This window comes from Saccopteryx bilineata, chromosome 2 (genome assembly GCF_036850765.1).
Source record: "Saccopteryx bilineata isolate mSacBil1 chromosome 2, mSacBil1_pri_phased_curated, whole genome shotgun sequence".
Taxonomy (NCBI): domain Eukaryota; kingdom Metazoa; phylum Chordata; class Mammalia; order Chiroptera; family Emballonuridae; genus Saccopteryx; species Saccopteryx bilineata.
The window spans coordinates 390,024,457-390,051,779 of NC_089491.1; the positions used below are offsets into that span (position 1 = coordinate 390,024,457).

Sequence of the window (27,323 nt, forward strand, 5' to 3'; positions counted from 1 at the left end):
GTTAAATAGTATGGGAATATACCTGTGACATAACACTACTAATAGAAGGTAGCTCACAGAGGGAAACTTATAATTGGTCTTATATAAACATAGAGAAAAGAGGCCCCAGAGCAGTGGTCCCCAACCCCCGGGCCGTGGACTAGTACCGGTCTGTGGGCCATTTGGTACCGGTCCGCAGAGAAAGAATAAATAACTTACATTATTTCCATTTTATTTATATTTAAGTCTGAATGATGTTTTATTTTTTAAAAAAATGGCCTGACCAGGCGGTGGCGCAGTGGATAGAGCGTTGGACTGGGATGCGGAGGACCCAAGTTCGACACCCCAAGGTCGCCAGCTTGAGCGCGGGCTCATCTGGATTGAGGAAAAAAAAAAAAAAAAAAAGCTCACCTAAGGTTGCTGGCTCGAGCAAGGGGTTACTCAGTCTGCTGTAGCCCCCACGGTCAAGGCACATATGAGAAAGCAATCAGTGAACAACTAAGGTGTTGCAACGAAAAACTGATGATTGATGCTTCTCATCTCTCTCCGTTCCTGTCTGTCCCTATCTCTCTCTCTCTCTGACTCTCTCTCTGTCTCTGAAAAAAATAAAATTAAATTAAAAAAAATTTAAAAATAACCAGATTCCTTCTGTTACATCTGTCTAAGACTCACTCTTGACGCTTACCTCAGTCACGTGATATATTTATCCGTCTCACCCTAAAGGCCGGACCGTGAAAATATTTTCTGACATTAAACCGGTCCATGGCCCAAAAAAGGTTGGGGACCACTGCCCTAGAGGACACACATCCCATAATACTGAATGGCAGTGCTACTTTAGCAGTCGGGTGTTTTTTTCCTCCTGGAAGCTTTTCTATAATGTTTCTACATAGAGTACCTATTGACTGTGCAAAGCGTGACACCAGGGGCCCTTCTTAGAATTTACAGATGGATTCCAAAGTCTTGTAATGCTACCGTTGATCCATGACTGACTTTGACTCAATCACTCTGCTGAACTATCTGCCTACGCTGTGTTTTCTCATACTTGATAGCAACACTGCGACGTCGGCACTGTTCCTACTTGCAAACGAGCAAACTGAAGGTCAGGGTGGCCTTCCCCAGAGCTACTCACCTAGGAAGTTGCTTAGAGATGGGATGTAAACCCACGCGAGTCTTCCGAAGCCTACGCTTTCTTGACTCCGTCTCCCCTCTTAAAATTATACAAACATTCCCAGAAGAATTGAGTGGATTGATCGTGGGGACAGAAGGGAGCTGAGGGCTGTGAAAATAACATTCATTAAAAGAGGAGACAAGTAGTCTCCTCCTCATTTATTACTAACTCACTGAAGAATCCTGCCACCCCCTCAGTGTCCCTCATCAGTGTTTTTCTCTAGGTCTGACACAGGAATGACAATGTACCTAACACAAACTTTTCACAACGGTTCTAGGGGGAAAAGAGAGAGAGAGAGAGAGAGGAGAGCCATGCAAAAAAAAAAAATGTGTGCTGAAAATATGAGATTGTGACCACGTTGGGCCAAAACTCACAGACTGACCCTTCCTTTTCTAAGTTTTGCAGTTACGACTTCAACAGAGAAGGACACAGGAACAGCTGGCTAACCGAGGCATCCTACCACGTGAGTAGCTGTGTCTTCGCCTTAGGGACGGATTCCCTTGTTTGGGACACTATGGGGGGGGGGGGAGCCCGCGTGTGATTTGGGAGCTGGAAGCACCTCCGAGGTCATTTTGTCTAAGCTCCGTGCACCTTCACAGCTTCCATAGCACCAGAAACGTCAGACCCGGGAGGGAGGCTGTGTCCCGGATACCGCTCACGCACAGGGTGGGTGGCTCCCGGACATTTCAGTGTGGTGGGTTTGGTTTTAGGGTCAACACTGACCGTTCACGCTTCTTACTTTCAAAAGGCGATAGAATCCCTCTTCTTTCCGGAAGCATTCATTCATCGCTTCATCTTCTTCTCGCCTCCTGGGTTGCACTCCTTTGGGACGCTCCGCGTCCACAGTGCCTTGAACTCTGCCCCCTGCTTTCCCTCTGGGTTGCTGAGTAGCAACACCGCTCTAGCATAGGTGGTAGAATACTGACTTACCGGCCATGATTTGGATCAAAGAAGAAGGGTTAGCATATTTTTTTAAAAAGATATATTTGAATTTTTTTTTTTTTACCAGTTTAGCAATTAAAGCTAACTTTTGGTTTTCTGTAGAAAGAGAGAAGAAAAAAAAAAAAAAAAAAGGTTCTCTGGATGGATGAAGTCCCAGTTCAAGCTTTTTCAATCACAGTTTCTAGCTCCCTCCCCCAAGAAAATTTAAAAATTAAGATTCATAATGACTTTTGCAGAAATCCAGGTCCCTGCCATGACCAGTCCTTCAGGGTTTAGTGGGAAACAAGTGGAAATTTGTCCTTGGTAAAATGACCCGCAGGGGGTAATATTAGAGCACTATAATTTAAGATCTAAACATTCTGAGTATCATTCTGGGTTCAGAGCCAAAAGAGAACTAAGAATTTTTCAGGCTTTGCCTTTGTATTGCAAAAGGAGCTTTTGGTTCATGGCTAAACCCAACCTTTTTTTTGTTTAGAAGTTTGCTAAACACGAAAGAAACAACTCACCCTGTCATTTAAAAACCGCTTAAATAACATGTGCATAACAGGACGAGAAACCAGCATAGTACGCCTGTGTGTGGCCTCATTCCTTTTAGTCACACTGCTTGGGGACATGCTCAAGACAGAGGAGAGACCCAAGGTCTGCAGACTTCAGGTCCACTCAGTGACAGACAGCTTCACTGGGGGCTGACGAGATCAGTCTTTTTGGGAACTCCGCCACAAAATGTGTAAAATCTGATTCGCTTAACCATTATCTGAAAGAGTTGTTCACTAGGATTGTAGGCAAGGGCGGCCCCTGGGGACCGTTTCCACAGACCACAGTCTATACACCCTGCGCCACTGATTGGAATAGTATTAACATAATCTGTGCCCACACTGGGGTTTCTTTGTCGTCCTTCTAGAAGGGCAAACGGAGTGGGCAGACCCAGGACTGTTAGGCCACCTCCAGCTGTTTGCAATAGATTTAATGGTCCACCCATGTGCTTCAATTCCCTGAGCCTGAATCTTGCAGCTTGCATTTGGATGAGAGTAAACTTTTCATTTATTTATTTTTTTTGAGGTTAATAGGATTAAACTTCTGGCAACCATTAAAACCACCCAATAAGATAGGAATTAACCCTGTGTTCCATTATTAAAATAACAGCTCTACGTCGCTTGGGTAAATCAATTGTCCATTTGTGCAGACTGTTCTTCAGGAGTTCCGGAATCAGATAGCATACAAATGAATGAAATACGGTTTGACAGAAGTTTTGTATCTGTGGCTCATTGCATCGAGATAATGACGGGGGTGAGGGGTCCTAGGTATAAGAAAATGACTTTTTTTTCTTTTTAATATAACAAAACGATAAAGGTTAATTCAACAGCATCAGTTTTCCTTAGTCTTCAGCCCCCCGCCCCCAATGCAGCTTTCCAAAGGTGTAGATTCTCCACAGGGACATGTCCGAGACATAGCAGGCCCAGCCAATGACCAAGTCCCCTGCAGGACCAGCCCGGAAAAGCTTGACGACCCAGCTGTTCTCAGAAAGCCAGACCAGGGAGGAATCCCTTCACCTGTCAAGAGATGGGGGGTGGGGAGGAGAAAGCCCGCCCCTTCAGCCCGGTCAGGGATCACAGGTACGGGCTGATATAATACCTGCAGTGTGTTTACTCGCCTAAGGGCACTAACTCGGTTCAAAGCAGAGGACGCAGGACGGTGTGCCAGGCAGCTGAGACACGACCGGGGGCATGGCTGTCTTTCGGGGGAAATTCAAGGGGTCAGGAGAAAGGGTGAGATTCCAGGTGGAACCCGTTCTGTCCCCAAGAGGGCTCTTTCTTCCTTCCTTCTTTTATCTGGATTGGTTGAAACGGAATGAGAGAGAAAAGGTAGAAGGCAGAGGGTTAGGCTGGAGGGAAGAAAAGTTGATAATCCGAGAGATCATCTCATTGTGTGCTTTCCAATTTTATTATTAATTGTTGAAGGTATAGTGTGTGTGTGGGGGGGGCTGAAACAAGGGAGGGGCCTCTGCCCATTTCCTCAACCCCCTCATCCCACCCGACGGCCCCAAGTACCGTCCCCAGAGCGCCGGTTCTCTGCAGAGCAGAGTCGGAAAGTCACTGGCCTCGTCCACGCCCCACGGACTTTAATAAACTGCGGTTGAGGAGGCCGAAGACATTTTCCAAATGTCCCAAAGCCGAGTCCCAAAACGGTTCCAATTGCTGCCAATCTGAATTGTGAGAGTTTAAGTGCTGGCAAAATAAAATTATTAATAAAAATCACCCTCTCTCGATAAAATTTGAACTATTTGCAATCTTCCCCCCCCCAAAAAAAAATTCAAAATGTTATAAATTGCCTAAATTGAAAGCTGATGGCCAAGTGAATGGTTAACTGTTCTTCTGTTATCATGATATAGCCCTGCTGTGTCTAGCTGGTCAGCAGACACGCCTGCTACCCTTTGGCAGAATTCATCTTGACTTTTACACGAGGCGACAAGGTGTATGCCCTCCTAGCGGGTATTGGAGCAGGAGCTGACGCCTGAGCCTGTGTCTTCCAATTCCCACCCACACGGGGCTCTCTTCTTGAATATCCGAAAGAATCATGGGAACTCTAAAAGCACTTGAGTTTCTACTACAATGCATTTTGTGGCCACACACACACAAATTCAGTTGCATTGATAGAAATGACAATCACAAACTGATAGTCTTTGAGGTGGCTTCAGGTTCTACACCTTACTCTGCGCCTCACGGTGACCGAGAGAGCATGACAGAATGTCACTGACCCAGCCACGTGGCAGCCCTAGCTTCCACTGCATGCCAAACTGACGGTTCAATTGTCAGGTCTCTCCCCTGGCTGACTCCAGGGACCCCTTCCACGCGTAATTTTCAGCTGACCAGTGCAGCTAGTCCAAGGGGGTTTCATTCCTTCCCTGTCCTTGGCCGTGCACCCTGCAGGTTGTGGGTTTGCCAAAGAGTAGCCAGGAGTTCACAGCCACCAGGAACAAACGACTTCACATGTTCCCCTTTAACCACGTCACTGGGCGGTTACTTGTTTCTTACCTGGACGCATTACCGGTTTAGGATTTTCCCCGGTGGGTGCTCTGAATGCGGTTTAAAGGCCTGTTCCTTGAACTTTAGGCAAGGAGGGCGGGGCTCTGAGGCCAGCACTGAACTCCTACAATAACTTGAAACAGAGTGGGAGTGGGTCTCGAGCCGCGGGCACGGACCTCCCCCAGGTTCTAAGGCTGCTTTTCCATGTAGGATATCCGCTGTGGAATCCGCCCTTTCTAAACGGTCCTTAACACCTTCGTGAGGTCATGTTCTTGCAGTCAATTGAGGGCCACGTAGGCATATTTAAGAATGCATTGTTTGGACTTATTTCCAAACTCTGATCTCGTGAATCTCAAAACAGGGATTTCAAATTGCCTATGTTGTCACCGCCAACCAGAACTCACAGGGGAGGGCTTCCCTGCCCCCCCCCCCTTGCAGAGGACATCCGGGTTCTCTCTTCTCGTGGCTGTGTGGGAGACAGAGCTCGCCTCCTCTCCTTGCAGACCCACGGATCTGCTCATCATTCCGTACGAACGAACGGCCTCACCCGCCATGCGTGCTCTCGGGCATGGCTGTACAGGGCAGAATCTGAAGCGTCACAATTTTATTCCAAGCGCTTCGGAAGGCATGGTGCAGAAGGCGGACCAGCTCTGTGGCTCAGAGACTGTGAATGGTCACACCGCGATGTAGTAAACATACTGACTCTGCCCCGAGGGAGGCCCAGGGGAGCCCAGAGGAGTCAGACACAAATTCTGTTTCGAAGTGCTTGTGGTCTAGTGGGGGCCCCCAAATCACCCCTTACCTAATTGGTCCTCAGGAACAATACTGGACAATGTTACATCACTGCCATGGGGGTGGGGATCTGGGAAGATCGAAGGATATAAATGAATTTTTCTTTCTATCTCTCACGGAGATACAATGATAAAAGTGGGGGCTCATCTAGAGGAATCCAAGGGCGAGAGAACAGTTAGTTCACCGTCCTGCACACAGGGGACGAGATTAGAGCACTGCAATGCACTGCGGAGGAGGCGGGGTCCAGGGAGGCTGTGGCTCCGCCCCCTCCCACAGAGACTTCGAGAAAGCCGCTGCTGGCCAGGACAGAAATGCCTGGGCCGCTGGGTTCCACGGTCCGGTCCGGTCGGCTGCGTCAGGGACTGCGAAGCTGCGACGAGCTGTCTGTGAACGCTGCCGCCTCTATTTGTTTTGCAGACTAAGCCAAGCCAGCGGCCACACACTTCCCTACTGCAGAGCCCCGGTAAATCCCCGAACTCTGTGCCCCCCTCCTGCATAGCGAGAAGAATGGCGGGGCAGCTCCTGCACCCACACCACATGCAGCTTCGTGATAGTTTTGAGACGTGGACCGGGCAAAGCCTTTCTTTTCTCTCCTCTCCCGTGCATCCATCTGACTTGGCTTCTCCTACAGCACCGTCCCTACCACACACCCTGCTGGCTGTTTGAGCAGAACACGGCACAAGGGTTTTCATCTGTCTGCCTCTTCCCTCCTTCCTAACGCCTCCAATTCAGAGATAGAACAAGGCACCCCCGGTGGGTTTCCGTGGCAAACCCACTGAAGTCAACAATTCCAAATTCCCTAGTCCCCTTCTCCCCTCTCCCCTTTTCTTTCCACATTCTGACAGGGGTCTTCAAACTTTTTATAAAAACCGCCCACTTTTGCAGTGCTGGTCAACCTGGTCCCTACCCTACCGTGCAACCAAACAGCGCTGCGATTGGCCCACCGTAAAAGCTGGACCGCCCACTAGTGGGCGGTAGGGACCAGGTTGACTAGCACTGCAAAAGTGGGCGGTTTTTATAAAAAGTTTGACGACCCCTGCACGGGTCATGATTGGCCTCCTTTGAATTTGTGTCTTTGTAGCCTTCTTTGTGAGGAGAAGTTCTGAAATGTTCCCAGATGTTGCATCCCCTTCTCCAAGGGCTCAAGCCAGGTTTTAAGTATCCAAGAGCTACCTTGGGAAGACCCTCCCTCCCCCTCCTAAGATGATCCTTTGGGTCCCGAATTGACGATGTATTACCAACCCCAGGACAGAATGGAATTTCCCAAGTGTGACCACTTCTGCATGGCACAGTGACAGGTGACAGCCACACAGCTGAGCCATCTGCTGGGCAGGAAAATACCCCCATCTCATTGGTCTGTACGAGTGAGGCACAGCGAGGTCCGGCAGCTTTCCGAAACCCATTTTATAAGCGGGAGACCGAGAGCTCAGGAGGGCTTGTCGGACTAGCTTCCAGGGTGTGCCAGTGAGAGATGGCGGAGCAAGAGCAGAGCCTAACGGATGGCTCCCCAAGGTCCAGTCAGCCAACACTTCTTTAGTTAGACTGATCCCTGCCATGGAACGACTGTTTTCATAGTTTTGTCTTCTTCCCAAAGAATCCTACCTATATGAATTATTAAGGCCTATGTCTGTCTTTGATTAACTAAGCTCACCAACCAGTGAGGATGACCAGTACTAATGGAACCAGGTCATTATGCATCTAGGCAGTGGCAGTGAAAAGTGACAGTCCCGTGTGCCTAAGCAGACTTTTCCCCCTCTCCAGGGCACACATACCCTCGCCCGTCAGCTTTTTAAGACACTGAAATTCACTCCTGGAAACCATGGCTTCCTTGTTGAACTCCCAAGGGCCCTAGAGCGGAGCCCCCTGGCCCGTAGACTTCTGGAAAAGCAGTTCTCACACCGGTGCTCAGCTTCCCCTGGAGGGCCCACACCTCTGGAGCTTTGGATGCTGTCGGTCTGGGATTTGGGCCCAGGAATCAGCATGTTTGACAGGTGTCCAGGTGACACTGTCAGGGTGCAGTGTAGAACGACACAGGGGGCCCCTTCTTACCTTGGGCTATTTTCCTGAGCTCGAAGAAAGCCAAGGTGTGTACACAGCTGACCTGGTGAGCTGTAGCTACAGGGACAGGACTAGGAAATGCCCGTCACTGAACCCCGAGTGAGCACATGGCTTCCCTTGTGAAAAGGGGTTTATCTTCCTCCAGGCGGGGCGGGGGGCGGGGCGGGGAATCACGTTAGGTGTGAGGCCGATGGAATTTACAACTGTCGTTTAATTTGAAATCATTGACTTAGTGGTTTTTCTTTTTTCTAATTTAGAATTTCAAACTCCTTTTCGATCTTATATGTCAATGTCCCCTAAATACAAAATCTTGCCATTTGATATTCCCAGGGTTGGCAGCAAAAGAGGTCTTTTATGTGTGGCCCGAAATGTAAGCTCGGGGGCAGTGCATCATGGGCTTTGCTGGCCCTCTGTGCAGAGCAGGGGTGGCGGCGGCTATAACCCACATTGTTTCGGAGTCACTGAAGAGGCCAATGTCCGTGGCAGAGTATTTTTCCACAGTGTGACCTCAAGCCAGTGCCCCATATGACAGCCCGTAAGCCCTGAGGACAACAGCTTGCGGTTAGAGTATGCTGACCTCTTTGGCTTTCTTCCCAAGTCCTTCTTGCTAAACACACATAGCTTCTCCCACCCTGGGTGAGAAGGTTCCAGAAGACCTCTGTGCTCCTGGCATCAGAGAACTGGGCTGTGCGAATCATTTCACAGGGGAATTGTTAACACCCACAAGTGATGAATTATGTAGCTCTACACGCTAAGATACAGGGAGGGCGGCGTTTCTTAGAACAATTAATAACCCCGCTGAAGACAATGGCAGGGCCTCGGGGATAAAAGAATTAGATCAATTCCACTGCCTCGTCTTAAACCCCATGAAAGTCAATTGAGTTCAAAATGGAAGTGATACCTCAAGATGCCTTCACGCTCTTCCCTTAGGGGCTGTTCGTAAGGAAGTGGATGTGTTATTCTTTTTAACACATCGGGCCACACTCAGATCAATTCCTTTTCTGGATTATAAATGATGAAACCACACCCATCTAGAATAGCTGCTTAGATAAACACCACCGTGTGGGACACAGGTGAAGACCAGATTGTATGAATCCACCAGAAAGGGCCCACCGGACATCAAGCAGGGGGGGGGGGGGGTGGCAGCATCTGGTTGCCTAGGGAAACGGGAGTTGCTTTCAGAACTCCAGCAATCTAACTCACAGCCCATCAGACGCAGGTAGAGGCCAGCTTCCTTACTAAGGACGGCGGCCAGACCCACATCAGCGGAAGTGCGTGAGCATCACAAGGGGACGGCACACTCCACCAGACGCTGTCTCAGGGTCACCGAGTCAGGACAAGAGTGGAGGGGGGCATTGGAAAGGGCACGGTTGGCAAAGAAGCCCCTTTAAAGAGTGAAAGCGGCCAAGAAAAACTGGTGTTAGAGGACAAGGAAATGTGATGTTCAAGCTACACATTTCCTTTTTCTATAAGAAGGGAAGCCTCTTCATCTGCTCGGAGAAGGGAGGAGAAGGGGCTCCTCTGGGACACTGGCCCAGGCAGCCAGTGGGGACTATTCTGCACGGGTTTTTTTTTTTGGGGGGGGGTAGCATTGTTAGTGCTGGGGAGAGGCCGGCAGATTTAGAGGGAGCAGGCGTAGGACCTTCCCAAGCAGTTCCTCAATAAAGGGTAACATAGTCAGTCAGCCACCAGGAGGGCTGAGTGTCCAGCACAACCTTTTGCAGATTACTCAGATTTTGCATGATCTTAAGGACTGAATGAGGTATGCGCGTGTGCGCGCACACACACACGCACACACACACGCACACGGCCCCAAGCGCCAACAATCTAGCCAGAAAACCAAGTTTTTTCTCCTGGCTTCCTGGCCGAAATTTGGAAGCACATTTCATTGCCTGTAGCTTAACAGTGGACACCTGCTGGAGTCATGTTACAACTGCGTACTGTGTGACCCCTCAGCTTGTTCAGACTCACACAGGACAATACTCAGTGCCGTCTGGGAACCTCGGAGCCACCTTGTCACGTACAACGGCACGTGGTCGTGGCTCCTGACTGGGGTTGCTCCAGGGCGCCAGGGGAACGGGCGGAAAAAATGTCACGTTTTGCGGCCCCACGATCTACTACTGGGCTGTGTCAGAAGAGTTGAGTCAGAGGTCAGGAGGAGAGGGGGGAGGTCGCCGGCAGGGCAGACGGCGGAAAGGAAGGAGGCTGGCCTCCGTCGAGGTCGTTAGCAGCTCTGCGGGCTGTGCCTGACCAGCGCTCGTGCCCCCTGGTGGTGAACACCTTGGACACACAGCTGGAAAGAAGTTAGGTTGTCAGAGGACTTAGGCTCCACAGCCCTCCCTGCGTGACCCTGGGCCAGGCCACCTGACTTCTGCCAGCCTCCATGTCCCCATTCTGCTGTGTAGGGTGGGAGGAGTCACGTGTCATCACCTCCGAGGTCCCTTCCAGCCCTCCAAGTCTGATTCTGTGCTTCCACTCAACACTCCTAGTCGCATGTCCCCCCCAGCCAGCCAATGTGCCACCTCCGAGGATGAGTCCCTTCTTACAACGTGGGGCCTGTCCCACGGGCGACCGCTTCCACCCGGTCCTGCACTTAAGGGCAGAGCAGAATCAAAGAGGGTGTCCCTCACTCCAGCCTACGCCCGCCGCCCCCTGAAACTAGAGCGTCACTTCTGTCCCCAGGTCCCCACAGGCACCCCCTTGTGTTTCCCGGGGACCTTGGAATGCCCTGTCACCACCATTTCTCTTCCTGTCGCACCTGCCTCCGCTGCTTCCCCGTTTTAGACCTAAACTCCACCTTCCTCTGTCTCCTCTGGCTTTGGGGAAGCTGGTGTCCGCCAGCCCTTTCCAATTGCTTGCGGGCTAACAGCGGCGACCACGTCCGTCCGTCCTGTGCACGGCTCCAACAGCGCACGCGCAGACGCACAGCACTGCAGCGCGGGGCACCCGCTCACGTGTCTGTCTGTCTTTCTGTTTCAGCACTGAAAAGTCCACCTGTATTCCATGAGCAAAGGAAACATTTGGATAGTGACAAGGTAATTTGGGGGCAAAGTGCCCTTCTTCCTGTGAACTTAGACTCCAGGGTTTTGGTCTCAGAACGCTGTGTTGGCTAACGCAGGTAGAATTTCTACAAGAAACTCAACCACTGTGCCGGTTTCCTGACCTCCCCCCTCGTGCCAGAGGGAGTCTTACTCCTGTGAACTAACAACTGTGAAAATAGAATCAACTAGATTAAAAAAAAAATTTTTTTTTTTTGACAGAGACAGAGAGAGTCAGAGAGAGGGACAGATAGGGACAGGCAGTCAGGAAGGGAGAGAGATGAGAAGCATCAGTTCTTCGTTGCAGCTCCTTGGTTGTTCATTGATTGCTTTCTCATATGTGCCTTGACCCGGGGGGCTCCAGCCAAGCCAGTGACCTCTTGCTTGAGCTCGACTACATGTGGTTGATAACAGATTTTATTCTCTGTTTGTGCCGACAGACTGGAGACACCTTGAAGCGGAAGGTCAGAAGCAGGTTCGACCGTGCTGACCTGGTTAATATGCACATACTCCAAGGTAAGGCCACCTGGGACCAGAGACCAGGACGCCCGCCGAATGTGGGCTATCTCGCCAGAGGTCTTTACCTCGGTGCAGGCGCTGAGTCCTCCTAGAAAGTCACCCTGCCATTAGAAGTGAGTACTTTTGAGCCATCCCCTAGTTGTTCTAGGCCATTTACGCAATCAAATTGGGAAGCCGTATACTGGCTTCCAAGGTCTCAGACTTGGGTTCCAAGCTCAGCTGCACCACTTTCCAGCTCTCTCCGAGCACCCAGGGAACGTCCAACATGTGTCAGATTCCTCTAACATGTGTCCATCCTTCAGCCCGGTAGTAAATGTCTAGTACAGGCACACCTCAGCGACATTCCAGGTTTGGTCCAGAGCCCCACAATAAAGCAAGTATTGCAATAAGGTGAGTTGTAATCTTTTGGGGAGTGGAAGGTCTTGCCTTCGATTTGTAAGAAACGCAGTGTCGCCTGACCAGGCGGTGGCACAGCAGATAGAGGGTCGGACTGGGATGCGGAGGACCCAGGTTCAAGACCCCGAGGTCGCCAGCTTGAGCGCCGGCTCATCTGGTTTGAGCACAGCTCACCAGCTTGAGCCCAAGGTCACTGACTTGAGCAAGGAGTCACTCAGTCAGTCTGCTGTAGCCCCCCCGGTCAAGGCACATATGAGAAAACAATCCATGAACAACTAAGGTGCTACAACGAAGAATTGATGCTTCTCATCTCTCTCCCTTTCTGTCTGTCCTCTCTGTCTCTCTCTTTCTCTCTCTCTCTCTCTCTCTCTCTCACACACACACACACACACACACACAGAAACGTAGTGTTGAAGCATGAGTCAGCAAAGCACACTAAAACAAGATACACCTGCGTTTCTTCTAAAGGAATTAACCCACCATGCAAAGATCTGGGTACAGAGATGTTCGCTGTGGGATGACTTAGGTAGTGAAGTGTTGCAAACAGTGCAATGTCCGGCAGTGTGTCCAGCAGTGACGGGTGGGCTGAAAAAATTCTGTGTCAGCCATATGACTAAATACCTTGCAGCCGCTACAAAGAAGGCTTTAAAAGAATAGTGAGCTAATGAGAGAAGGCTTACAAGATGATGTGTGGTGAAAAAAACAAACAAAACAAAACTATATTTGCAATCAAATCCAGGGAAAGAAAACCATGCACAGAAACTATATTTACAGTCAGAGTCTGCGATGAAAAAACAATAGCCCTCACAATAAATAGAAATAATTAAGGAAGATGCCTACCTATTAAAGGATTTGAAGGGAGGGGTTTCCTGATCCTGCCCGCACATCGAGGGTTTTACAGGCACAACTTCTAGACCAGCCTAGCCTGTTGCAACAACAGGCATCCCTAGACCTCGGCTTTATCAAGATTTCTAGCTCAGACGCCAGGCCAGGGTTAGCAGGATGAAAACAACAGAGCAGCGGGGTTGAGAGGCTTGTCTGTAAACGTCTCACCTTCTAAGCTTGCTCAGTGGGGAACACAGCTGCAGCCTCGTCAGGAATCTCAGCAGCAGGTTCTGCACCAGAGCGGCCCCTGGGTGACTGGGTTCCCCTCCAAGTTCAGCCGGCTCTCCCTGACAAAGGAGCGCAAGGGTGACTTAGGGTTCTGCTAGTGACCTTTCTCACCCTCCAAATGACCGTACTGCGTGTTGGATACATTCAATTTTTTTTAAAATCCCTCTGTTTAGGCCCTGGCCGGTTGGCTCAGTGGTAGAGCGTCGGCCTGGCGTGTAGAAGTCCCGGGTTCGATTCCCGACCAGGGCACACAGGAGAAGCGCCCATCTGCTTCTCCACCCCTCCCCCTCTCCTTCCTCTCTGTCTCTCTCTTCCCCTCCCGCAGCGAGGCTCCATTGGAGCAAAGATGGCCCGGGTGCTGGGGGTGGCTCCTTGGCCTCTGCCCTAGGCGCTAGAGTGGCTCTGGTCGCGACAGAGCGACACCCCGAAGGGGCAGAGCATCGCCCCCTGGTGGGCAGAGCGTTGCCCCCTGGTGGGCGTGCTGGGTGGATCCCGGTTGGGCACATGCGGGAGTCTGTCTGACTGTCTCTCCCCGTTTCCAGCTTCAGGAAAAAAAAAAAAAATCCCTCTGTTTAATTAAATAACTGTGTCAAAATAATCTTTTTTTCTTTTACAACTTCCTTGGATATATGAATCAGTTAGTATCACATTGACACATATAAAAACCTTTAAAAAATCATACTACTATAAATAATAATAATAATAATAATAATAATAGATCATGTATACTGCTGACTCAGTCTGTGCCAAGAAACAGACAGGGCTGTGCGTCCAAACGTCGCAGCTCAGGGGCAGGGGGCAACGGAGGCCTGGTGGGCGGCTCGCTCACAGAACCACCACACTGTACATTCGTTTCAGAAATCCTCACAGGCCTGACCTGTGGTGGCACAGTGGATAAAACGTCGACCTGGAAATGCTGAGGTCGCCGGTTCGAAACCCTGGGCTTGCCTGGTCAAGGCACATATGGGAGTTGATGCTTCCAGCTCCTCCCCCCCTTCTCTCTCTCTCTCTCTGTCTCTCTCTCTCCCTCTCTCTGTCCTCTTAAAAATGAATAAATAAATAAATAATTTTAAAAAAAAGAAATCCTCACAAGGCAACGTTTCTGTAACTTTTCTGCACACTGACTCTCTGTCTTTCTTTGGAAGCGTTCAGTGGTCGTTGCTAAAAATGTGAAAGGATGATGATGATGATGATGATGGTAATGATGATTGCAAAACTATCAGGACGGTGCAGTCCAGTATGACACGAGGCTTTGGTTGCAAAAGTGAAACAAGAACAATAACCTCGGATTCCGGAGCTGATCCTGTGGGCTTCCCCCCTCAGCCTCCACAGTGGAGAGGTCCATTCCAACCACCCAAATGAAGCTGAAAAGGGCCCGGCTGGCGGATGATCTCAACGAGAAAATCGCCCTCCGGCCGGGACCGCTGGAGCTGGTGGAGAAGAACATCCTGCCCGTGGACTCCGCTGTGAAAGAGGCCATAAAAGGTAGCGGAACAGACGGCGTGCCCCTTGCCTGTGCCCTGAGATCCGCGGGCAGCCACGGCCCCAGCCTGCTGGGGGCCCTGGGGGTGAGGGGCTCTCCTCCTGGGTGAGGGGCTCTCCCGGGGTGAGACTCAGGGTGTGGGTTGCTGTCTGGAATGCTTCCCCCAAACCAGAGCTCCTAGGAGAAACAAACGGATCCCCATTCACTCACCCTCCTTCCAAGGTCAGGGACACCTAGACGAAGGTCGTTCTGGTGAGGACGCAGGTTGAGGACTTGACTGGATGTGACCCTCCAGACCGCTCAACAAGGTTGCCTCACTTAGGAGCCGTGGCCACCTGCAGCCTTCCCCTTGTAGAGGGGAGTGGACTGGCAAAACGGAAAGGGCACTGGACCCAAATGAGAAGGGCTGAATCCGAGCCCAGGCTGTGCGCTGTTTGTGGGGGCTCTCTCTAGTTACTTCACCTCTCTCAGATGAAGACAACAGTACCTCCCAACCTCCTAGACTCCCAAAGTTCAAGCTACATCAGCACGGGACAACTCTTTAACAACACTCATGTGTGCTAAACAGTTGTACAAATACTTAAGGAGGAGACACAAACATTAATTCTATTCGTGAACTATTTAAAATCATCTTGTAGACCCTATTGAACCATTGAGAGCAAATGGACCCCAATAACCTGATCATACTGAATTCGTTCATAGAGGTTTTGGGGTAAAACTTGGGAAAACGATGATAGAAGGAAGAAAGGAGAACTTCATGTTCTTGTAGGCAAACTTCCTTTCTCCCCGTTATGCTCACGAAGAGCTCTGAGGATGATATATTTAATAATCCGGAGACATTTAAATGTTTCAACACATGGTCAACAAGTGTGTGTGAAGACATTGTATGGAACACTAAGTTTATTATTACACTTATCATTAAATGTATTACTCACAGTCTAAAATCACCCAACCATTCAAAGGCCACAGGAGTTTTGTATTTGGAACCCGTGAATATGAAAATATCAACTCTAAGAGAGACAATAGGCTGCCTGTCAGTGTCCCCGAAACATGCCGTTGTGGTTGAACACGTTCCACACTCTCTCCCTTCATGCCGGGTCTCCTGGGCCTCCGAGTGTGGACCAGCCTCCTCGACCACACCCCCTCTCCCTCTGTACTCCGACAAGGTCTAGGGCAGGAAATGCCTCCATCGGGCACCTCTCGTCACCTCTTTGAACATTCTATTCCATGCATGTGAATTCACTATTGATTTTTATATGCTCGGCAAAAGATCTCATTTTCATTTGCATTCTTTGGTCTACGGTGAGATTCCACTTTTCTATGTGATTTTGTGTCATTGACGATCCATGGCTGCTCTTTTTTTTTTTTTCTCCCCTGCTGGGTATTTTCTTCCCTTACTGCTTTGTAAAAGCTACTGATATGGGGGGAAACCACCCTCCAGCTGCCATCGATACAGCCATCCTCTTACCATTGTGTCCTGGGGCTTTTGTGTGTGCGTGTAGAATGAATTGTACCTGTAGCAGTTCTTAATTTCTATATGGTTAAATCTATTCATCTTTTCCTTTGTGGTTTCTGAATCTATTTGTTGAAAACATGTTTAGCTCAAGGGTATAGTCATTCTCCTAGACTGTCTTCTAATGTTTACATGCTTGACTTTTATATTTTAATCCTTAGTGCATATAAACATTTTTAAGAGCATTGTTGAAGAGAAAGAACTCACTTGGGTTTTGCACGGTTTTATGGTTATATTTTATGAGCTGTTTTGTTCCTATCACCAACGGGAATATCTCTAGGCAGTCACCTCATAGAGAATATCAGCTTTGACTATAAGTAGATGTTCTAAGGCAGTGTTTCTCTACCCTCCTCCACTAAGAGTAGCTTGCAAGATAGATACTTTTCCATTACACTTGCTGAAAGTCTTTTTATTTTATTAGTGGTTACTATTACAAAGAAGCAATTCATGAATTTGTTCATAAACTGTTGGTTTCTTATCTTTCCTTGACTTCCCTTAATTTTGTGTTAAGCCAAGTCCGTTGAGCAGGTGAGTCCCCGTGGTGAGAGCTGAGGGTCACAGATGTCAGCTGCCTTCACGTGCGGGGGGCGGGGGAGAGAATGGAGGCAGAGGGGTGGTTAACAGCCTTGCACCCATTCCGGCAAGGAGTCGGGAGGGCACGGACCGGAGTATGGCCGCGGTCGGTGGAGATGGGTAGGAGGCAACAACTCTGAGGGCTATTAGAGGTAATAATAATGAGCAGGACATGAAGCTGCCCCGAGGCAGGAAAGGAGAAACGGGGTTCAAGGCTGGACTCTCTGTCACTTCGCCCACAGAGCCGTTGAGTTATTTAATCTCCTTGTGCCTCAGCTGCTCCTCTCGAAAACCCCAACGATCATAATGGCTTTCTCATTGGTGCTTTCTTTTCTTCAAAGTGGATTCTATTTAAAAATGTATGTAAAGAATTAGCTAGCGACATGCCAGCACGTTAGTCTCCTTTCTGACCTCCAGGACTTTTACACCCGGCAGGAGAAGAGGCACGAAAGGAGGAAACCAGTACTCCTTGCGCTGATTCCTGTGAAGGGAACAGATAAGAGTCACAGTGGGAATGTGCAGGTGTGCACCTAGCCAAGGCATCCGGGGACACGTGACTGCTTAGGTGAACCCTGAAAGGAGAGGACAGAGAATGACAAGGACCGAGAGGTGGCCGGGGTCAGGTTATTAGGGCATTTTTAAATTTTTCTTAAAAGCCGTAGATGGGTTCAAATTTCTTTTGTCACTTAAGGGGGGGACCATTAACAAGCACTCTTATAATTACCCAATAAGGGGGACTATAATTTAAAATACTAATAACAAGCAGTGGAGAGCCGTTGGAAGGGTCGCTAATGGGTATCAGAGCTGTGCTTTGTGTGTGAACAGGTGCAGATTTTGCACGCAGAAAAACTCATCTGGCTGCAGCGGGAAGTGGCTCCAGTAGACGTGAAGCAGAGTTCAGGAGCTCTGTTAGGACACAGATGGACGTGTTTAGTAAGAGACTGATGAGAGCCTGAAGAGTCATGGCTGCAAGTGTGGAAAAAAGAGGATCTGAGAGGTCATTGGTTCTGCATGATTAGGTCATCTGTAGACCAGTATATCGATTTGGACAAAGGGAAGGGTCAAAGGCAACACCGCGGTTTCTCCTTGGGATGGGGCAGTTGGGTGAATGGCAGGCATTTCTCAAGGTAGGAAGTATGAGGGGAAGAGCAGACTTGGGGAAAGAAGACGAGTTCTTGTTTTAACTCTTGGATTTGAAAGGCTCACTCACAAGAACTCCGTAGGCAGGGAGTAAGTAAGCAATGGGTTCTATGAAGCTAGGATTCAGAAGAAAGCAAGCAGTGGTCTAGAGGTGTAGACTTGGGCAGCGTGAGTGTATGTCGTCATCTGAACTAACGGGCTAGGTAAAATTGCCCTTCCGTTCATTTATTCCTTAATATTGAGGGAGCATCTGCAATGTGTCAGACACTATTCTAAGTGCTGGGGGTAATTCAGTGAACAAAACATACGAAGATTTTCGCTCTTACACCTTATATTCTAGCGGGGAGACATAACCAATAAACAAAATCAATAATTATGGATCATGATAAGAGATGATAAGTGTAAAAAAAACAGAAGCAGTACAGGGTACAGAAGACTCAAGAGTGCCCGCTAGCGGGGCGTTGGGGGGAATGGAGGATGTGGAGAAAGGGAAGAGGGTTGAGATGAGGCTCTCACACAACATTTAGGATGGAGGCAGGGATTCTGTGAAAACCAAAGAGAGGAATGGCTACCGGAAGAGGTGGAGGATGGAGGTTGATCCCATCCGAGAAGAATCCGGAAGTGGCACCCGTAATGGAAAACGGGGGCTCCTGTAGCAGCCCGTGCGTCAGCCTCATCCGTGGCTGTCTTTCGATGTGCCTGAGTGTCCATGGGCAAGGGGACGTCAGCACCTGAAATGGCACAGAGACAGAGGGGGTCGCTCAGAGACCAGCTGTAGAAACGGCATGGCCTTCCTGTCGTGACGATGACCCGGGCCACCTCCCTGTCCCTTGTGGTGCTCGTGATCTCGTCCCCTTGGTGAAGCGGTGACTCAGGGTTGAAGCTTACTGTGTACTGTTCTCCGGGCGTCTGTGTATCCCCTACCCCCCCCCCCCACCCCCGGCCCCCACCCCCGAGCGGAGTGCCTCTCTGCCGTGTTTACATTCCCCGGCCCTCTGCAGCTGCGCTTCTGTGTTCCTGCCAAGCTCTGAGTGGGAAAACTCAGCCATTGTCTTGGCCCCTCTGGGTTTTACTAAAAGGCCAACTGTTCTCGAATCCTAAGATCAAACCATCTAGAACCTCTCCCCCAACGCAGGGAAGCATATTTTTTGACAGAACCAATTCTCGCTCTGGAATTTCCCCTCTCACTCCCAGATGTCACCTCCCTCCAGCCAGCTGGAAGGAGGCAGCAAGTCTCTTCCCAGAAACGTCCCTCTCCTGTATGGAGCCGGCCGCCAGTCCCGCTTCCAGCCTGCAGAGTGGGTCTCCTGAGCCAGGTAGAAGTTTGCAGAGTCGGGCCGGAGGAAACAGAGGCTTGTCATGCTAGAAATGACGTCACATGGAGGAATCAGGGGGCTTTCTGATTTGACCTCCACGCAGCGGGGCTGCATCTCAGAGCATGCACCTGACTCCTTGTCCTTCTTTCATAGAAAAGCACTCACAGACACCCTCTCTCCGGCCAGGACACTGACTGCAGCAAGTAGGATGTTCCATGGGAGTGCTGATTTACAAAAACAGAGAGGACACCCAAGTTGAGCGTGGCCTTTCTCAGGTTCTGGGCGGGTCAACATGACTTAGTGACCTCCAGGTTCTGAGTGCCCTGGGGATTTTACTCCAAGCTTGTTCATTCTCTCTCTAGTCATCTCAGTCTTTTCTCGGCTTGATAGGAGCACGCCTTAGCTACGAAGGAAGCTGTCTATTGCCCGGAGTCCTGGTTTCTGCTTCAGTCAGACAGAACCCCAGCTCGCTTTCCCAACTCCTCAAACAGTAGAACCATCCTGGTGTTCTGCGCACACAGACAAGCCCCTGCTCTCAGGGGTCCTGATCGTTTCCTTAGATCGAGCCAGGCTCCCCCCCCCAACCCCCCCATCTGAATCCCCAAGTCAGCTTCTCAGCTGCTTTTTGAAAAAACAAAATAATAATTATCATCAAACCTCTGATTCACAATACACAGCCTCATGATGACAGGTGGGTGAGTTATTTATCACCATACCCTTCCGCACAGGAAAGCAACATGTCTTAGTCCACGAGGGCCGGCCCAGAAGTCGTCCGTTCATGATTGTCATCTACATTTCTGAAAGACCCTGCACTAGTCCCTGCTGACCTGTGTCCCCAAGGCTCAGACTTGGTGATAAAACACAACAGAATGAAATCGTGGTTCTTAAGAATCCAGTCGTCGGAGACTCTGAAAGTCTTGACACTTTTCTTGTGGTTGAGTTGTAAGGCAGGGAGACAACAGGCTGGACGGCAGAGTTGTTGCTTAGGCATAAAAAGGAAAGGTTTGCTTTCCCGTAACGTTCTTGCAGACAAAAATCGATCATTCTCGGAAAAATGATTTTCAAAGTGCAAATTATTTTTTTTGAGGGGGGAGGCAGAAACACAGTGAGGCATACATGAAAAATACCGTTCTGAGGAAGATTCTGGAAGAGGGGTGGGATAAAGAGAATTCAGGCCTGACCTATGGTGGCTCAGTCAAGCGTCGACCTGGAACGCTGAGGATGCTGGTTTGAAACCCCAGGCTTGCCTGGTCAAGGCACATACAGGGAGCAACTACTATGAGTTGATGCTTCTTGCTTCTTCCCCCTCTTTCTCTCTCTCTTCTCTCTCCTCTCTCTAAAATCAATCAATAAAAAAATGTTTTTAAGAGAAAAGAAAGGAAAGAGCCTCAGGGAGCTGGTCGCTTTGGGAGGAGTAGGAGTAGAAAGAAGGGAAGTTCAGCTAGGCCTGAGAGATGGCGGCTGTCCCGGTGTTGGCCTTCGCTGCCCACTGCGGTGATCACAGACCGCCGTGAGAGTGGGCAGGGCCTGCCCACGTGGGGCTGGCGGCTGGAGCCTGAGAGAAGGTGGCCGTCCCGGTGTTGGCCTTCGCTGCCCACTGTGCTGATCACAGACCGCCGTGAGAGTGGGCAGGGCCTGCCCACGTGGGGCTGGCGGCTGGAGCCTGGGAAGGCATCCTGGTGTTGGCCTTCGCTGCCCACTGCGGTGATCACAGACCGCCGTGAGAGTGGGCAGGGCCTGCCCACGTGGGGCTGGCGGCTGGAGCCTGAGAGAAGGCGGTCGTCCCGGTGTTGGCCTTCGCTCCCCACTGCGGTGATCACAGACCGCCGTGAGAGTGGGCAGGGCCTGCCCACGTGGGGCTGGCGGCTGGAGCCTGAGAGAAGGTGGCCGTCCTGGTGTTGGCCTTCGCTGCCCACTGCTGTGATCACAGACCGCCGTGAGAGTGGGCGGGGCCTGCCCACGTGGGGCTGGCGGCTGGAGCCTGGGAAGACATCCTGGTGTTGGCCTTCGCTGCCCACTGCGGTGATCAAAGACCGCCGTGAGAGTGGGCAGGGCCTGCCCACGTGGGGCTGGCAGCTGGGAGCCTGGGAAGGGGCCCTGAAGTGGGGGGGGGGGGAGTCCCGGAGAGGGGAAGCTAGACACACTGATCAGCTCCCCTTATGTCCCTGGTGTTCTTGGTCCCTACAGAATTATTCCCAAGAGCTAAAATCAAATGCTAAAAAGCGAGTTAACTCTTTTTCCCAATTCATGTAGTCCGAGGAACAGGATCTGTTGAGAGACTTAAGGCAAATGTCTAGCCAGGAATCTAAGGGAATCTTTCTTCTTTCAAGCGTCCGCTCCACTGACATCTGTTTCCATAATGAAGGCATCTGATCACCTACCCAGGCAGTGGGTTCTGTCTTCGCAGGACAATACAACCCATCTTCCACAGACGATGGGATCATCAGTGTATTGAACTGTCTCCGGGCAAGAGCCACGTTGAAACTGCATTTACTTTCGCAGAATAGCCTTCTCCTTCGGGAAACGGATTTTGCCCCAGTCTGTTCCAGGAGGAAGTTAGGAGAGGGTCGGCCCATGAATTAAAATAGCTCGGACTTGTGAGCAGATAAGCAAGCTAGGTCCATTCCCACATTCCACTTCACTGTTTCCAGCCCTTGGGACGGGCCCAGCAGAAAGGTAACTAGGACTCCTACTATCTCACTCTAATCTCGGAATTTTAAATGTTTACGCAGAGGAAAGTACAACTGACTCATTCATCTAATCACTCCCAAGAGGGAGAAGGAAAGCTAAGAGTCACCAGGCCGAGGCCCCCAAGGGGCCCGCGCTCAGAGCCAGCCCCATGAGCATAGCTGGGAGATGATATCAGGGCTTCCCAAAGCGGGTCCTTGTCATCACACCGCCCGAAGTGTCTCTGGGGACAATAGCCAGTGCACACCACTCCCGGAGAGCCCCGCACCAGGGGAGATTGGAGCAGGGGCCTGGCTCGTAGCACGAAGCTGATAGACACAGTTCCAGAGGCAGCCAGATAAGCTGACCTCTGTCCCTCTCTGCACATGGGTCTGGCTTGAGCCAGGGAGGAGGAGGAATGTGACACTCCTTTCGTGTGACACTCTTCCTGCGCTCTGGGGAAGGTCTGTCTCTGCTTTCCCAGAACGAACCACTCAGGACAAACCAGTCTCTCTGTCTCTGGTGTTGTGCCAACCGTCACAAAGCTGACCGCAGGGATCAACTGCCTCCTGGGTGGTCTCTTTTCTTATTTTGAAAATGGTAAACTTGAGACAAGTGGACACTCCTAACCAAAAACAGTCACAACAATGACGGCAGCCCGAAATGACTGAGGGCTTGCACAGCAGGGAACGTGCAAATAACATGGAACACGCTCTACATGTATTGTTACGTGCATCCTCAAAACCCCGAGAGGTCGCTGTCATTGTTACGGTTCCTATAGATGGGGACACTGAGGCTCCATGGGGTGGAATGACTCGCCCACAATCACTTTGCCACTGAACTGGTTGAAGCAAGAGACAAACCATGTCGGTGTGACTCCAGAGTCCAGCGTCTCATTGACCAGACTGAACACCGAGTGCGCGCACGCCATCCCCAAGGCGGCATCATCCGCCACCGCGTGCTCTCGGGGCCCCGCCCCTGGTCACGGCTTCCTTCGCCCACAGGGTGCGCCGCTGGGCGTGGGCTCTCTGCCCTTTCCTGGTCGCCCCGCCCTGGCAACCACAAATCCCGACCACGTGGGGCGCTGGGGGAGTGAGGATTGGCGGGGCCCCCCACGGCGGGACCTTTGAGCCTGGGCAGCGCCTGCGCGGTCGGTCCTCCATGCGTCTGTTGGCATATTCTGACCCTGGCACATCGTGCTTGTTAGAAACCAGAGGCCACAAAATAATAATAATAATAACAATGATGATGATTTTCTTTGAGGAAGATCTCTACATGCTCACGTGGAAAAATCTCCAGGAAACACTGTAGAGGGAAAAGAGTACATTTCAGAACAGTATCTTTCACTCAGTCCTGTCCGGATGAAATGCCTTTTAAATCCGTGTGTATATGTCTTGATATATATAATTAAATCCAGAAGAAGAAAGAAATTATTAATGGGAAGTAGGATTCTATCATGGAAACTTCATATGGTATGAATTTTCAAGAGAAGTAGACATGACTTTTAAATAACAGAAAAGCAGGGATGACTTTCACAAAGGATCTTTGACTCCCTGGAGTAGCAATATTGTCCCCAAGCCTGTCCGGGTTAGCAGCTGCCCAGTGGACCGACAGCTAGCGTCTCCACCTGTCCTGTCCTTGTCTGGCCCCTTTCCCGACTTGACCCTTGGATGTCTGAGTGAGGGGCCCGTGACAGATGCCAGCGGTGGTGGCGATGACAAGCCCCAAACCGCACTTGTTCTGTTGCTTCCAGCTCCTCCGGGCCGTTCCAGCCAGCAGGGCGAAAGCGAGCCCCCCTCTCTTATCTGCAGGGAGCCAGGAGTCAAAAGTTCTTGTCGGTGTGATTGCAGAACACGGGACTGGAAAACTTCCTGCTCACACCCGAATTCCTTTGGAAGAGCTGTGCCTTGGAGTGGGGTCCGAGGGGTGATGTGGCCACAGCCCGTTTTGTATTGTGCCTTTGGATAGTACACCAGATGAAATGTAGCCATTAAGAAACAGAAGGGGCCTGTAAGGGATGTCATGATCGTCCCATCCGGTGTGACGAGCTCTCTCTCCAGGCTGTCCCCATCCCAGAGACCACGTGGGCTGGGGAGGAAGGGTCTCTCTGCGTGTGTGAGCCGGTGAGCTTTCCCCAAAACAGCCACAGAGGGGTATGAAGAGTGGAAAGAAAACCCACATAGTAAACACACACTTTAGATCACCCTGACATTTCTGAGACACCCCCGCGGCTTTTCTAAACAGATGGGCGTTAGTGGATAGGCTGCGAGGCACCCTGGTGACATTAGCTGGTCCTGACACTTAGGAGCTTCACCTCGGTGGCCATCCTAGCTTGCTCCGTGCGTATGGCTTGATCCCCGAAGATGGTGCAGGTGACACGCTGTCATCTCAGTCATGTCTGTCACCGTGGAGCTGGGGGCGACGGGGCGCTCTCCTGTGGCTTCCTCCGCTGGCCTCATTCTGCACGCCCTGGTCCCGTCTCCTTCCTTCCTCCCCCCTGGTTTCAGAAAGATGCGAGTCCACGTCGAAACGTTCAAGAACGGATAAACCCGAAAATAGAGTTTAACAAGTACATTGTCACTCTCACAAACACAAGCTCCCGTACGGAGTAAATAGAAGAGAAGCCAAGTAATGATTTTTACTCCTACTTAGAACTGGGACCGGAGCAAGGAGCTAGCTGACCCTCACTGGGGTTGATGCAGGGGGGGCACACGGACGTTCTTCACAAAGCCCTTCGATGGGCCTCAGCCACTGACCCGGTCTCGGATTGTCCTCCCGCAGGTAACCAGGTGAGCTTCTCCAAGTCAGCAGACGCATTTGCCTTCGAGGAGGACAGCGGCAGCGAAGGGCTCTCTCCAGACCACAGTCGCGGCGACGACCCGCAGGGCCCCGCGAGATCCCCACCCGACCGGAAGGCTGCGGAGACCCCGGTGCCGGGTCCCCCGGAGGCCACCCAGGTAAACAGACCACATCTCCGTTCGTCATTTCATCACCGTCTTCAAATCCACGCTGCCGCCATAGGCTTTGCTTTGAGGTTCGGAGATACCTTTTCGGTTCAGGGTTCTGTGGGTCATGGCAGAAACCTCCAGAAAACCTTGTGGGAGAATCCCCAGATCGGTGACCTCAGACTGACTTTTGAAGCACCTGCTCTGCCAAGTAGATGCCTTTGATCTCCATGTTGACAGACAAAGCAAAAAGGAGGTTCGCTGAGATGGGGTGACCCCCCCAACAATCTCCAGGCAGCATGTGGCAGACAGACAGACAGACAGAACGAGCGGGACCGGGTCCAAATCCCAGTCCCCTGAGATGGGGTGACCCCCCCAACAATCTCCAGGCAGCATGTGGCAGACAGACAGACGGACAGAGCGGGACCGGGTCCAAACCCCAGTCCCCTGAGATGGGGTGACCCCCCCAACAATCTCCAGGCAGCATGTGGCAGACAGACAGACGGACAGAGCGGGACCGGGTCCAAACCCCAGTCCCCTGAGATGGGGTGACCCCCCCAACAATCTCCAGGCAGCATGTGGCAGACAGACAGACGGACAGAGCGGGACCGGGTCCAAACCCCAGTCCCCTGAGATGGGGTGACCCCCCCCAACAATCTCCAGGCAGCATGTGGCAGACAGACAGACGGACAGAGCGGGACCGGATCCAAACCCCAGTCTTCCAGGCACCGAGCAGTCACTAGAGGGCGCAGAGGTTACGGGACAGGGCGCCCCGCGTGGGTTCTGGCGTTAGCAGGTTTCAGCCCGCCAAACCGCAGCCGGGTCCACTTCCAGCCCCGAACCAAGCACGGCACTCGCCTCTTTCTGGATAAATCCACAAACTCTTCAAATCAGGAGAATGTATATTGCAAATATTGCTTTAAAAAGAAAAGCACCTTGTAAAGAACAATAGCGATTATTAACAGCAGGCCCGAGCCAATCTAGGTGCGCGGCCTCCGGGAGGGTATCCCTGACCTCGGACTGGACAGAGGAGGAGGGGGGTCTGTGAGGCTGAGGGGCTGCCTGGTCTCCACACTCCCCCAGCCCCTGCAGTGGCCACCTCTGGAAGCCACCAGGCCCAATGAGACTGTCTTCAGCCAGCGCACTGGTCCCCACGGAGCCCTGGGAGCAGGCTTGGGGGCCCCCCCCACACAGGGGGAAGCCGCCCCACTGGTGTGGCGGGGAGGTGGGAGTCTCCCACCCCTGGTTTTACTGCGTGCCGACCATGGAGAGAACTCTCCAGACCATCAGCCCCTGCCGTTTGGCCAGCATTGACTCTTCCTGGCCTCCCAGGAATCAGTCTGGGGATTGAAACTGGATGTTACATTTGAAAAATACGTTCTAACACTGTCAAGCACTATATGGATTATCAGGGACCGTTTGGTGATTTCATCCAGGGCCCCGTTTTCCAAACTTGTGCTCCTTACAGGTCACTGTCATGCCCTGCTTCACTCCTCCATCGGAGCGGAGCCAAGGCTGCTGGGAGAGAGAGAATGTGGGAGGGGAGTGAAGGGGAGACACAAAAGGCAGAGCTGAAATCCTACACAGCGATTGTGCAAGAGGCCACAAGCAAAGGGGTGCCCCTTCCCCTGTGCCACAGCTGGTCCCTGCAGCCAGAGCACGCCTCCAATAACACAGAATGTACCAGACCATGGTGCTGTTTATCCAACAGCGAATTCCTCAGCTCCTGATCCAAGTGGGGTTTGAGGAGAAGACGAGTTATGTTCCTGCTTCACCCTCGCGGGGGGAGGGGAAGGAAGGCACCGAACGAGCAATGCCAGGCAGGTGCAGAGGGCACGTCATGGTCTTACCCAGCAGCCGCGTGGGACAGGGAAGGACACGGAGGCTCTGAGAGGATTGGGTCCTAGAGAGCCCGCAGGTGGCCGGGCTCGGGGGAGGACAGAGCAGCCCCCGGGGAGACCATGAGCGGACCCCTGTCCTGTTTGTCAAAGTCACAGCACAGGAATGAAAGGAAGGGAGAGGGGGTCATTGTCTTTCCTTCCAAGGCCTCTGCGTACAGAAACATGCCTCTCACAGAGGTCGGCCTGATGCTGCACGCACTCACGGATGCACACACATACACATACGTGCACATAAATACACATGTACACAGAGATACACACCAAATACACATATATACACACAGACACACCACAAATGCACACACACATATATTACATGTACATACACAGAGCATGTACACATATCTGTACATACAGACACACACATACACCTGTGCATGCACAAGTGCACATAAATACACATATGTAGACAGAGATACACACAAAATACACCTATATACACACAGACACACCAGAGATGCACACGCATATTACATGCACACACAGAACACGTACACACATCTGCACATACATGTACACATATATACCTACATATACATGTGTACACACATGCACAGAGGTAGTTATACACAGAACACACACACACATGCACACATAAACGCATGTATACATAGAGATACATATACACAAACACACACACACACAGTCCTCTATCTGCTAACACCCTGTTGTCTAGCTTTTGTGGTCTTAGGCGTCCCCCCAGTTCCTGTACACCCACTCCTCCCTCATCCTTTCTTTGTCACTCCCATAATCAAGT

General features: G+C 51.1%; 1 protein-coding gene across 5 annotated transcripts in view; it reads left to right on the forward strand.

Moving 5' to 3' along the window:
• The window catches only part of MYOCD (myocardin), an 88,983-nt gene that overhangs the window by 28,081 nt on the left and 33,579 nt on the right, over positions 1 to 27,323 (forward strand). For 4 of the 5 annotated variants that reach the window (XM_066264249.1, XM_066264250.1, XM_066264251.1 and 1 more), the window contains exons 2-6: positions 1,545 to 1,610; positions 10,942 to 10,997; positions 11,441 to 11,516; positions 14,352 to 14,513; positions 24,502 to 24,677. In XM_066264249.1, the coding sequence (XP_066120346.1) occupies positions 1,545 to 1,610; positions 10,942 to 10,997; positions 11,441 to 11,516; positions 14,352 to 14,513; positions 24,502 to 24,677 (536 nt within the window). Of the gene's footprint in view, positions 1 to 1,544; positions 1,611 to 6,321; positions 6,368 to 10,941; positions 10,998 to 11,440; positions 11,517 to 14,351; positions 14,514 to 24,501; positions 24,678 to 27,323 lie in introns of all 5 variants that reach the window. The other variant, XM_066264253.1, reaches the window with a different exon arrangement.